Source organism: Aquila chrysaetos, chromosome 13 (genome assembly GCF_900496995.4).
Source record: "Aquila chrysaetos chrysaetos chromosome 13, bAquChr1.4, whole genome shotgun sequence".
In the NCBI taxonomy this organism is placed as follows: Eukaryota; Metazoa; Chordata; class Aves; order Accipitriformes; family Accipitridae; genus Aquila; species Aquila chrysaetos.
In genome coordinates, this window is record NC_044016.1 from 3,033,016 (window position 1) to 3,047,453 (window position 14,438).

The 14,438-nt window shown below is 37.4% G+C and overlaps 1 protein-coding gene across 32 annotated transcripts in view; it reads left to right on the forward strand.

Moving 5' to 3' along the window:
- The window catches only part of NRXN1 (neurexin 1), a 724,516-nt gene that overhangs the window by 494,975 nt on the left and 215,103 nt on the right, over positions 1–14,438 (forward strand). For all 32 annotated transcript variants that reach the window (XM_030035075.2, XM_030035076.2, XM_030035093.2 and 29 more), the window contains one exon: positions 7,207–7,388. In XM_030035075.2, coding sequence (XP_029890935.1) covers positions 7,207–7,388 — 182 coding nt within the window. The remainder of the gene's footprint in view (positions 1–7,206; positions 7,389–14,438) is intronic.

The following is a 14,438-nucleotide window of genomic DNA, read 5'->3' on the forward strand; positions in this document are numbered from 1 at the left end:
TTCCTTTTTCCTCCCAGAGCTCCTGATGACACTTCAGATGTGTGGCACCGTTGTCTGACTAGCGTAGCACACTGAATGTATTGATAGGCTTACCAATTTACAACTATAAAGCGCCCTACAGGTTATTGCCAAGCAAAAAGTAGAGTAGTTAAGCTCTACAGATTCCTCTTTTACCGTCATTGATTTTCATTAAACTGCTAGGAGTAAATTTTGTTTGAAATTTCTGCCCACCCCTCTCAAATTTGGCTGAACTTGACTGTTGGATTGAAAAGTTATTGGAGGGCGAGCAAAGACAGTGGATATGTCGTGCGGCTCCATAAGGTTATCCTCCACAGAGAAACTTCCTAAAAATAAGACTTCACATTTGAAACTGGGGAATTAAAACTGCAAAAGCAATTGGAACTGGAATGGAGTATTTTTTCCCCCACTTTATTATGGCACTGTAAAATATGAATAATGAGATATAAAGCACAAAGACAGAAACAAGGTTGGTTTGTATTTGTATAGCACCTTTAACATTTAGAGGGTCTTAAATAATTTTGGTAATCTCCCCACATGGAAAAAAGCATTTCTCTCTTGCATTACTGGGAGAGATATGATGTAACTTCGTTCATGGAGAAGCATTCCACTGAGTTCTCAGCAAATGCAGAGAATTAACTGGAATCAGACCATGCTTCACTCCAAGTGGCTGAAGCCAAATGTGGAGTTGTACATTTGTCAGTCAAGCCAGTGACCAGTGTCAGGTTGAGAACTGCTTTTATTCAAGAGCCTGTTGCCAGAAAGTCAAATTATGGGAGGACCCTAGGCATCATTTTAGACAGGTGAGAATGCTATTCTGTCACCTACAAAGCATTTACCAGGTCATGGTACTGTCCAAATACCATTGCCATAGACTGGAGGAAAGGAGAAGTAAGAAAGGAGTGGTTTTCTGGTTTTCTTGTTTTCTTTGTTTCTTGTTTTGTATGCAGGCGCGTGTGAGTGTTTGGAGGGGGAGCGTGGTGCTGAGCTGATTGAGCTACCTGTAGCAACTCTTGTGGTCTGAGAAAAAAAACTTTGCTTCTGTGTTACTGCCTTGAATCTGCAATAAATGTCATTGCAAAGGCCAGGATGCTCAGCTTGACTTGAGACTGCGTTGTTCTATTATCACCGAGACCTTTACCTGGAGACAGCTCTTGGGGATGGCTGAGTATAATAAACCATGCCCAGCACTGTTCTATAGATCTCTGTGAAAACTTGGATATAGTGTGATGAAAAGCCTTGTAGGCTCTGATAAAGCAAATCGGGGTGTCTGTAGTGCTTTGGGAAGAGAAGTTCTATGATACAGTGTAAACTTGTCTTTGAATTAATAGTAGCTACATAGCATGGTTTCTGTTTATCAAGGAATGTGGAAGGCTGTGTCTTATCTCTACATGGTTAATACTGGCATTGACTGGTAGATAAACTGGAAGAAGCAGCAGACAGCAGCAATGAGGTGAAGGTTCTTCTCTTTCAGCATCTTTTATATACTGGGGACACTGCTTTGTTGGCTTATTATAATGAATTGCTTCAGCTGATGATTGAGTTGGTTGAGGTCATATTCATCTAATTATTGTCTGGGTGAAACTAGCTTCTTGACCATAACTTTTAAGATTTGTCCCGTGCTCTGAAATAGGCTCCAGTTCTAGATTACAATCAGCACAGTGTTAACTTGTGCAGAGAGTGCGGATGCCTCAGTAGTATCATAGACAGTGTTGGAAGTTTGGAGATTCAGCTAGGACCAGCCACTGTAAACATGATGTGACTTCAGTCTCTTTTACAGAAAAATTGAATTTGAGAGCTTAGCTGTAGCATACTGAAGGGTGGGTGCTGCAGAAGTCTGACAATAGGCGGTTAGACATTTTCTGTTCTCTTTATTTTCATCAGCATCTTTACACTAAGTGGCAAGATGGTATCATTAATGAAGATATGAATAATAAAACCCAGCAATGGTCTTTGCCAATGCTGGTTTGGTCAGTGAGTCGTCTCATTCTTACTCCGGTAGAATGGAAGATCAATGAATGAGGTAATGGAATTACTAAGGAGTTATGCAATGCAGTTTGTGATCTTACAGTTGACAAATGTACCGGCATGATAAGACTGCTAGGGACAGTCATAGTTCGAGCATGCAGCCAGATTGGTTTAAGGACCTAACTAGAAATTGTTTTGAGTGGCACTCGATTTCCTGGAAAACTATGACCCTTTTAGGATTGCCAAACCTAGTGTGGTCAAAGGACCGTCACAAATACACTCCTAGACCCTATTACCCACGAGTCTAAGAGGAACTTGGCCGGAAAATGAGACATTTCTCCATTCTTTTCTCTGTGGCTCAAGCTTTTGGAGAGCTACAGGCAATGATCCATTTGAAAATTTTCTCTTTCCCCATCCAATACACCTCCTCTGCTGTTAAATAGACTGTACTTAGAGAAGCCTGATGTTGTTGCAGCAAAGCAGTTGCAAGCCATATTCAGGCTCCTGCCCAGATTAGTGGGAGAGAATGTACCAGGATGCCTTCAGGAAGTCTTCAGTTGAATCTGATCTTTAGTTTGAAATATTTCTTCCAGCAGCTCTTCCCATCTTCTTCCCATGGTTAACCCTAATGGCCATTCCCTCCTCACCTCAAGCCTGTGGCATATATTCTCTATTCTATTTAAATAATTAATAACACATCACAGTCTAAGAAGAAACACATGGAAGAGCTGTTTTTTAATCCACCAAACTGATTATTTTGAAACACTCACTTCTCTCCCCCTGGCATACCATGTTTCAGAGTTAAAGCATTCCTTTCTTTACCTACCTTACAAAATCTGTACAAACCTACGTATGGAAATTTTGTGTACCTTTCTGGAGCTTCAGCTTGGGCAGGATGAAAATACGTAGATGGAAATGTAAAAAGAAGTATTAATGGAGATTTATATGCTCCCCTGAACATAGCAAGTGTGATTAATGCCTCCATATAGATGTTTGGGCAAATGTGTGTGTGTGTATATATATTCATATTGTAAATTCTTCACTCTTGGTAATTAATAATAGCCTGCACAAATAGTCTCACTGGATTCAGCAGGTTTATCAATGCAAGTAATTACTTACCAGAGGGAATAAGAGGGTTCACATTCTAGCCCAGAATGAAGTAAAGTACTGATAACGTACATACAGAAGGAAGAAAATTACATTATTTAGCAATTTCTTGTTATAACCAGCAATGCTTACCCTTCATATTTTTTATAATAGTTAAAAATTGCTTTACTGGTAATGAAAGGGCAGCTAATAGTTTTCATTATTGAAGTTTACAGGCTTCAGCCTTTAGTTTTTCAGCTACAGAGTGTGATGGCATCATAGCTCATTGGGGTCCAGAGCTCAGTCAAAACATTGCTTTCACTTAATTGGCATTTAAAACCTGATGTGAATGTTGAAAATAAACATTAAGTTACTAACATCATATGGGAAAAATGGAATTTTGTACATTACCCTACAGTGCAATATACCTTAAACACAGAATTGGGATGAACATGAGGAAGGTAGAAAGCTGTTGATTTGTTGTTGATTTGAGCAAATTATTAAACTACATCAGATGTGACTTCAGAGCAATAAATATTGAAAAGCTTTGCAGTCATACACAGTAATAGATACAGTAAATGGGTACTAAACAAAATATTTATCTGCTTAATACTGTATAGGTAAGCAAATGTCCTTGAGTTGCTGCCAGGCTGTGCTGAAATGAATGTACTATTTCATAAAGATGAATTTTACAAACAAATAGGACTTGAGAGACCCAGGCCATTAAAAAACATTACTGTATCTTGACCACTGGCAGTTTGTTACAATAGGAACCATGCTTTCACGGTTAAGAATTTCAAAGAGCTGTATGGACATTTTTCCTAAACATTGTGTAGATGCATGGACGCATAAGGAATTATGCAGTAAATTCTGTGGCTGAGAGATATAACTGGCATGTTACAAAGTTGCCTACTTACAAGTACTGTGCTGATGGCATTGCTATTCTTGACATTCTAATTCTGCTGCTTTCAATTCTCTTGAGATGATAAACCCCAAACAACACAGTGCCATAAGCTAAGAGAGAGAAGGAAGATGACTGGTTTTTAGTGACAATGTTCTGAAAGAACGGCAGAGACATTATAAGGTCTGTCAGAGAGCATAAAAGCCTTTACGGAGCAAGAGAATTGGGTTTCCTCTGTTGTTTCTTAACAGATCCAGAATTGATAGTGAGCAGGGTGGTTTCAAACAACTGCTCAGTTTCTAGCTTTTAATAGTTAATGGGAGGTCAGACTATAAGCTGAGATCAATCCCAGAGTAATAAATTTTACATTATTATATTTGTCTTTCTTGAAATATAAACATTAGAGGATCTATTCTCAAATGGCTTCCGACCCATTTTTTTCATAATTAATACAGGAAATTCAAAGAACGTGACTCCCTGTACAGCTTAGACAGAGGCAGATCTGTATTCATCAGCTTGGATTAATTAGCCTGTTACCAGACATGCAGTTTGTTCGAAGAGCTACAAAATGGGCAGTTATAAAGAAGGGAAAGCTGTGCCATAAAAAAACATAAGCCACATGTTATTGCGGATAAAAGATAATTTTTTAACTTTGATGTTGATTCTACGTAGTTTGAGATTTACAGCTAGATTTATCCAGCCCTGCTGACGTTGACCTTGGCTTCAATGCGGCAGCAATATGGAATGAATTGCTCTTCATTGGTTTATTTGAAGGCCAGTATTTATCAAAAAACTGCGACAGAGATTCACTCTGAATCGGAACAACAGAGTCTCTCATTGTTCAGATCTGGAGACTTACTTCTGGGTCATTGTATTCAGTATGACTCCACCATCACTTGGCAGGCTTTGTCTTTGTCTCCTATATTGGGTAAACACATCTGTTACAACCAAGAAAAGGAGAATTATGCACTCCCACTTAAATCTTACGTACTATTCTAACAGTTTCATCTGTGACATTGAGGTGTAAGGAGTTGTTTTTTCTTAGCCTTCTCATTTTTGTTACTTATAAGAACCTCTTTCATGACCTGACACAATGTTTTATGAAGTCAAGAGAAAGGCTGTCACTGTTTTTAATGAGCTTTGGATCAAGCCCTCAGTTTTTCATCAACACAGAATAAATCCTTTCACTACAGACACCAATGTGACATATACTGTATGAAGGTCCAAACTCTGTCACTTCTCAATTGGCTCAAGATTTGAAGTCAACACTAGCAGCAAAGAGGAGAACTTAGGGACCATCAAGAGTGACATTACCTGTCTCGTGTATCTTTGGTTTGGGATGTACTAGAACTGGAGATTCAACTGTCATTACTGAATAGCATGCACCAGATTATTGTGCATTTCAGAGCACCGCATATGAGGAAAGCAAGGGTGGGAGAGCAGGAGATTAGGTTTTTGTCACACACATTCCTAAACCAGACACCATTTGCCCATGTCCATTACCAAGCTTTTTTAAGGCACAGCCCCTATCTTCACTACTTTTGCACAACTCTTTGCAATGATGATAAACCCTGATTTCACTTGGAGTGTTAAGTGAAACCTTAGCTATCAGATCTGTTATTGTGTTTGTCTCTGCTAAAGAGAGTTGACAAGTTTTCTAAAACACATGCAGGTTGGTATTTTGCCATCGAGAGAAAAGCCAAAAGATCTATTTGAAGCACAGTGCAATCCTGCAAGTTTGTTGATTTAAAATGAGCTTTACAGTTTTTTAAGTGCTATGCACAGTGCATAACATATTACAAATTGATGGTACTGGAAAAGACTAATGGGTAGGTACGTAATTCCATAAAGGAAAAGTGATGTTAGAAATAAATACAGGATATCTTTTCAAAAAGACCAGGTGACCTTTTTCCTTTAAGACTGAGACAAAGCAGTCTCGCTCAGCAGTAGAGTAAGATTTTGAGACATTTGGAAGTTGAAGGAGTGGCGTGACTATGCAGCCCTTCTTGTTTTTGTCTTTAGAAGTCTACATGTTCAAGGGATTTTAGATCCTTTTGTATGCTCACAGCATTTTTCATCAATTTTGAAAGAAAGTAAGAAAATTACAGTTATGTTGTTATGCACTATCTCCTTACGTGGACATGGGCATTATGTAGTGAGAGTATTGGGTGGAATAAACTGAATTACATTTAATAGAATTGAGTGTAGCCACGCAGTGAGCCAGCTTAGAACAGCTAGTAGAACTAGACATCTGTATTTACAATGTGCTCACATATCCCCCTAAGCTTGACCTGTCTTCATAGAAGAGAAGTGGACAGCTTGTAGTGACTTTGCAAACGGAAGACCATTGTGCATGCACAATTTGCCTGCTATATGCTGTTGTTAAGATGCAAGTTTTAAATGGAAAATGTCCGGATACGGTGCTATTTTAGTTCAGAGGAAATATGCTGGTGATGAAGTTAAGCACCTGAGTGCTAAGTGGTTTTAGATTAGAACACTTGTTTTAAAACAGATTATAGATTTTGTAAGTGCACACTGGATATAATGTGCAGCGATTTTCACTCTTATAAGTTACACATTGAGCATTATGCAAATAAGCCATTGCTTGCTTAGATGGTAGACTGATATCTTTTTGTCCTGACATGACAAGTAAAGTATGTTTCCATTTGTTATCCCCATCTGTCACAAGCTGATAAACCTCAGATCTGTAAAAGTCTTATCTGAATGTATTTGTTAATGTCTTGCTTCGCTGGGCACGATGATGTATCATATAGTGCATATCATTTTTGTTGGGTAAATGAGGAGCTGCATTTTTTTTGTCAGTCATAAGATGACTGGGATTACTTGATTTCTTCTCCACATAGGCCCAGTTTGCGAAAGCGTTTGGTTCAACTCATCCCTCTTCTGCACATCACAGAAACATGTTCTTCAAGCATATGCTTAAGAACTGTCTTGAATAGATAGGCACTTCTGAATCAGAGCTATGGTATTTTAAGTCACTGCATATGCAATTATGTTATATTCTGTCTTGATTGCACTATATAAAAAGCACTAATATTTCGCTTGCTGCAAATTTTCAGAGCTAAAGACCCCTTCATGTTGAAATATAGTCTTGTTTGTTTCTATGAATCCATTTGCTATATGAGAGCATCTTGATTTTTGTAGAGCATATGATTTACATGCGGATTTGCATTGGGGCAAGTGAGCTAATTATATTTATTTCTGTTTTGCAGCGGGAACAACATATATCTTTAGCAAAGGTGGTGGACAAATCACTTACACGTGGCCTCCTAATGATCGGCCAAGCACTCGTGCGGACAGACTGGCAATAGGGTTTAGTACTGTTCAAAAAGAAGCTGTGTTGGTACGAGTGGACAGTTCTACTGGGCTCGGAGATTATTTAGAGCTGCATATCGTAAGTATTATTAACAAATGCATGATAATTCTTCTTGTCTTGTTTGTTCTTACATTTGTGTTATTTAATTTATTTATTTTAATGTAAATACAGCAGTTTGTTAATGAACCTTTTAGGGTCAATAGTGAACTAAATGATAACGGCTTATTACATACAATACAGCACAGGGTCTCGAGACATTCTCGATTTGCCTTTTATTTTATACAGTGCTACTGTAAATGGCTTTTCAATTAAAAATCATACTGTGATACCTGTACAGATACAGCAGTTTACTGCAATCTAGTTATATAAAACAGGATTTAGCAATGTTAGTGGAAGGTACACTAATCCTGGAGGATTTAATCTGGTACCTGCTGGGGGAATTACAGTGTATCACAATTGACTGTGCTTATTGTTACTACTAGAATTTATCCTCTGACTTCACCATTCCTTTGTGATGATAAATCTTAAGCAGAAAGCAAGATTGTCAAGCTAGGAGGTCTAAAAAAGTAATTTCAGCTGCCTTAAAGCAAATAACTAGCAATCAAAATTGAAAGCATCTGGATGTTTATGGCAACATAAATAAATGATCAGTTGAGATAAACATAACTAGGGCAGTATAAAATTTTGTTGTTTAGATTAGTCCCAACTTTGTTAATGTATTAGTTTGATTTTGATTTAAGAATCTCTCTACTTTCAGGAACAGAAGAGTTCCTTTTGAATGAAATTACTTATTGATCTATAACCAATTACACTTTTACCCTCAGAAAACATTCAGCAGTGATCATTTTCAAAATTAGGGAGAATTATGGTATTCAATCTTCCCAGGCTCCTTATTTCTGTAAAGGCACTCTTGCATTGTGGACAAATGTGATTTTTTTTTTTAATTTACTGGCTTGAGTAAATAAACAAAGAAAGAAGGCCTTAAATAAAATTCAGAGGTTGTCTATACCCTTCTTTTACATTGAAACACACGGACAAAACGGCTGGCTGGTATTGTACGATCTTAATTTAAAAATGTGAACAAAGCGACTTCTCCCAGGTGCCAGAAAAACTGAGAGCCTACATTTTTCAAGGCAAGTATTGTGTTGCTGAAGAGAATTTTAAAATTTGCTTTCCAAAGCCTCATCTAACATCAGGTTCCTAGTCATCATTTGCGCTTTTTTTTGCAATCTGAGACCAGATTCACCTACTGCGGTCAACAGTGTTACTTTCTTCTTACAGTGTTTTCTTTTTCGTTAGCATATTAAGGAATGTTTTCCTTGTAGTTTTACTATACTTGAAGTCTGTCAAAATCATAATATTCGTGCAATCTTCTGTCTAGCCTTGATTTTTCCATTTTAAAACAAACATTGCGTTCATTAATTATGAGTTGGAGATCAAAAATTATTGCCTGCTCATAAGTGTTTGGGGTTTTTTTTCCAAATAACTTTCTTATACCCATGCTGTAGCAACAGATGGTAAAAATAAAAGAGTAATTGAGTGTTTTCTATGGTCAGAAACACTACCAGCTTAATAAGGATGGGGAAAATCATAAATTACACTTTACTGGTCTTTTGAAATTTCTGTGAAGTGGCAAAAGGCCTTTTATCATCACGCTCTGTGAGGTGATCCTAGCCTCCTCCTATTGTCTTTGCAAGAGACTTCGGGAACCTCCCTGATGCCTGCTCTGCTTCAGAGCAAAATCCGTGATAACTGTCCAGAAATTTCACCGGAACGAGGTCCGACCTTCTGAGAGCCCCTTCAGTGTAGTCTCTCTCTAGAGTGGAGATACGAAGGGATTGACCTGAAATCCTAAGACATCTGGCAAGGATTTTTTTTAAGGGTTGTCAATGTTCGATAAAGCTTGGAAAACTGCTGGGATATAATTTCCCAGAATCTATTTAAATAAGGATAGTATTAAAAAGAAAGTTGAAAAGGCAGTATTTTCAAAAGCACTCATGGTACCAAAGAACATATATCTTATTAAAGTCAGTGGAACTGTAGGCACTTCTGAGAATTTTACCTGAGATCTATTTTAGCTCAGCAAGATATCGTGAAACATCACGGTTATAAAAATGAAGAAGAACATAGAAACGGAGAGGCCTATGTACATGTTATATTTGAAAAACAGTTTATTGGATTGAAGTTTTTCAATATTGGCAGCTACTGCATTAAACTGGCTGTAATAAGAGTTGTGTCATTCAAAACTTCCTTCTTGCACCAATGTTAAGGGGCCACTAAGAATGTCTTATCTACTAAATAACCAGAAACATGCAAAAGCTGTGAATAGTGGAAGGAGGAAAAACTGGAAGGAGGGAAGAGTCTAATTCTGCATGTTCTTTTGCATGCACCCACCCACCTGTTTTTATAATGAATATGCATGAGCAATAAATGCCTGTGTACATTGAGATGCACTGTGCACGGATAACTTACCTGTGTTATAACAACTATAACATTATAACAGGGATATGGTTGTGATTTAATTATGCTGGCATTCAGTTTTACAGTACGATAGAAACCGGTTCTTTTGTTACTGAGCTTTCATTTTACCCAGGAGGTTATTAATCACTCAGATCCTTCCCAGTGACAAAATTTGGGACAAATGTGGAAGGATAGGTTTTAAGTGTATTTTCAGCAGAATGGTGGCAAAGAATGTTTGGAACTGTTGCTTTGAGTTAAAAAAATTTTAGATCATAGTCCTCACTAGCGTGTTGGGGAGGGTTGTTTGGGACATTTCAGAACAGAGCTATGAGGTAGCTTGCTCTTAACCTTCTTTGTTCTAGAAATGGAAGAGGAAATTACAAGTTTGATTATGGTACTTCAATGTGTGCTTGCCCTCTTTATTGTTCTGTTTACTTAAAGACGATGTAAGCCTAATAATGAAATCAAGCTCACAACAATTCTGATTTTGAAAATTGCTACTTGATCATCTGAATCACAGCTTTAGTGTTAGGTTAGGAACACATTTATTTCAAGTAATCATTTAACCTCCCCAAATAACCATTGTTAATATGAGAAACATTTTAAAGAATGTGTAATCTGCATTGCTACCAGATGCTTAACAGTTCCAGTGCAAATATTTTAAATTCCAAGATAGATTATTATAAAACTCCACCTGTACTATAGCAGCCTAGATATAAAGGACTGGTTGTGTGTAGGATATATATGTATCCATGTGCTTCAAGAAAGGGATGCTAATGCTAATATGATTTAGTCACCCAGAGACTCAGCAATTAGTTTTCATGGCAATCACTTGACTTCTGTTACGGAAGTGGTCTCCTGTGCAGTCTCTGCTGGGTGATCTAGTTCAAGAGGAAATAGATATCATGCCTAAAAGTCTACTGCCACTTCCTTCTCATGTTGACAGATAAAAGAAGGTCAGTTAGCTCTGAGAATTGCTATAATCATCCTTTTTTTCCCCTTTCCTTGGCATGGCCCGCATCCATCTCCATGCCAAACAGAAAAAGGCGGCAGCTTATTCACGCGGCGTTCGGTTAATCACCATGTGCACTTCTGTGCTTGGCTTTTTCATTGACTTCTAAAGCCCTTAGGTAATTCTGTCAGTGATTCCTGTTCCTACCTCTGTTCTTCTCCCAAGTCATTGGACAGAAAAGTATATATATATATATATATATATATATATATATACACATATATATATGATATGTGTGTGTCATCATCTTCCACAGGCACTGTGCTGTTGCTGCCTCAAGTTTCCAGCTTTTCTATGGTGAGGAACAAAGTGAAGTTAGAGAAAGATATTACCTCAAAGGGCTAAGAAATCCTGTTACATTGCTCTTTCTGGCAATGCCATTAGCATAGGGAACTGGCATTCTCCTCTGTGGCACAAGTAGTATTTGCTCTAGTAATGAAGACAAGAAGGATAGATTTCCATCAATAGACTTCAACGATTTTTAAATATTGTTTTAAGTATAAATTATGCCACGTTTTCATCTTTCATTGTTAAAATGAAAGACTTTAAACTATAACAAAATGTAACATTTTGTATGCCTGATGGAAAGAGACAGCAGTTTCCGTGTCTTCCTTGTTTGCGTCATTTGCTTTAAAATCAAAGTATTTTAGGAGCACAAAACCAGTGTGCTGTTTTTAGGGTTATGGCTGGTTTTGAGATTGAGAACAAGAAGTTTGTGGGGTTCATGAGGCCAGCAGAGCATTTCAGATCTTACAGCTTTGGTGTTCCAGAAAAGACACCCAGCCTAAGCTCGGCTCAATTCTATTACCTCAAGCAGGGTGAGGAATTACTAATTAAGCTCAGTTACAGGTATGGATCTGCTGAAGCAGGTGAAGTGGTGAAGATCGTTCTGATAACAAACATCCGAAGTTTAAAAATAAGGAATAAGGCAGATGTGGCAGCATTTTGCACGTTGTCCTAACCCTCTTCTGGGGGAAGCTGGGGAAAACCACACTGTAATTCCAGCGAGAGAAGAGTGATGATCCTACCTAGGATATAGTAAACATACAAAAATAGAAAGAAATTAAACTCAGGGTGGATTGTGGTAGATATTTTTTACTTCATTCTCTTTAATGTTGGCATGATAATCAGTATTGTACTTAGATTTTCAAAATATGTTTGTGAAGCCTTCAGAATTACAATTAATGACTGAGGCGAACAGTCATAGGAGAGGAAATATTGTAATGTCTTACAGAAAACTGGGGTTTGGATCATGAATAAATTCAGTTTGTGCTCTTTGTTCCAACTATTTATATACTACTTCTATTAAAATATACATTGTGAGAAAAGCATTTTTAATGTGAAACTTTTTCTTTGAGGAATATGTGGATAAAAATCAAGTGAAAGCTTTTGTGAGTTTTTGTCAGCTTTGGTTCAAAAATTTTCTTGGTTTAAAAGGACGTTAATGCTTGCCCATTTTCTGAGCTATTTATTCAGTAATTGTTTATTATATACTTCATTGTTTATGAACTAGGGAAATATTTAATATATCCGAATGAAATGTTGACTTTTGTGTAAAAAAAAAAAAAAAAAATTGATATCAAAGGGGCTTGATTTTCAGCTTAAAGTTAATGGAGAATTATGCAAAAGTCCCCTCTCAACTTTTTTCCTACTCATTTTTTGGAACTTTTGGGAAACTTAAAAGGACTATTATTTCCTGCTCCCCTCCCTCTGTCTCTTGGTTACACATATGCAGTATTCTTCTGCACCAGGCTTTTAATAGCTGACTCTGTTAGATTCTATTGTACATATACATAATATATGGATAATTTTAATTTATGCAAGTATAATGGCCTTCCCTCAAGTGAACAGAAATAGTGAAACTCAAGTGAGGATCAGACTTCTCTGTTTAGGCATACCAGAGAAAAATCTGCAGAGTCTTAAGATAAATGAATTTGTTACTCTCTTTTGAATACTTTACATGTCTTGGGCTTAATGCCTAATGGAAAGCCAATTGAAAGATTCTTATTGATTTAGTTGTATTTGGATCAATGCCTAGAGAGTTGGATGTACTTTCAGCGAGATTGATGGTAAAAATACCTTTGATTTTAGTGGTTTGTACTGGACCTAATTAATTTTCCCAGGAAGAGTTTAATAATCTTAAAAAAAAATATTCCCAGAATAATGTTTCTTCTAATAATCATCTTTCAAATGTGGAATTCCTTATTATTATATGCGTGTCTGTGTAATGCAAAGATCTGGTAAGGCCAGTGGCGGCTTGTATATGCATGAAACTGTAATAAATTTAAAATCGAATTATTCATGTCCAGGAAGGGCTAAAAAAAAAGCAGAACTAGGTTTCAGAAATTTGATATTTTAGAAGTGCTGAGCATGCACATCAGTGGATAAAGTCAATGGAAGCTGAACATAGTCAGCACCTCCGAAAATCAGGCCATGATCATATCAGCTAAGCGGGCGTCAGGGATCACTCTGGAGCCCTGGAAAGGCTTTGGATCATTATGTTTATCAGAGTTGTGATGTTTAATATTCTGCTACCTTGAGGCACAAGAAAATTTCTTAAGGCTGATGTTACCTAATCCAGAATTCTGCTAATATTTGAATTTTCTTTATTATGCTTATATACATGATATTTATTTGTGATTTTTTTTTCTCATTAATATACATGTATTGAAAATGCTGTAGGAAGCTTAGCTGTCGTGGGCAGTAATTGTTATTCTCTTTGGGGAACAAAAACCTCAGCAATCAGATTATGTGTTAATCTTTAAACTGAAGAAAAATTACTATGAAAGAAAGATTACCAGACTTGCTCCTGAGTTTGAATAATGAAAAGCAGTGCAATCAAAGAAGAATCATTCATGGGACTAGACAGGCAGGTGAGAATGTAATTCAATGTACACAAACATTAAGTTAATTACAATGGTAGCAATGAATTAATCTAGGGAATTTGTTCTAAATGCAGCAATCATTTACCTCACTGATCAGGTTAAAGATCTAAGTTTGTAGGAAAGAAAATAAAGGAATCACTGAAATGGTCAAGCCATGCCTTGAAAGCATGCAATTAAGTTATTCTTTTGTATTAGCAGAGACATAGATTATAAAAACTCTGAAAAGGGATTTTATGATATAAGCTGTTTGTTAATGCCTCAGCTTGAATACTCTGCATGATCTGTTATCACTCACTGAGCAGCAGTGGTCTGTTCTTGCCATGAACAGGCCAAATTGCTGAGAGAAGGTTATGGAAACGCGCTAATTCTGATACAGGGCAGACTGATACCTTACTGCATGAAAAATATGAATGGAATTTGGACAGCTGATATAATTAAACAGTTTGGCTATGACTGCCATCATGGAGCGCTGCAAGGAGAAATCCTGATGCTGGCATGGAAGGTCCATTATACCAGCGCGGACGGTCTGAGCTCCCAGCTGTGATTTCCTGCTTCCTCAGCCTAGAAATGAGCTTGAGGGAAGTAGCTCCTTTCATCATCTTCCTCTGTCTTGGGATAAATAGAAGTTCTCACTTCTTCCTCTCCCCAGCTAATAACTCCTTTATGCATCCTGCTCCTTTCGTGCTTTTGGGAGGAGAAAAGCTTGCTTCCCCCCAAACATGCTGTATGATGGGGTCACCACCTGCCAGCCCCTTGGCGAGAGAAAACTGC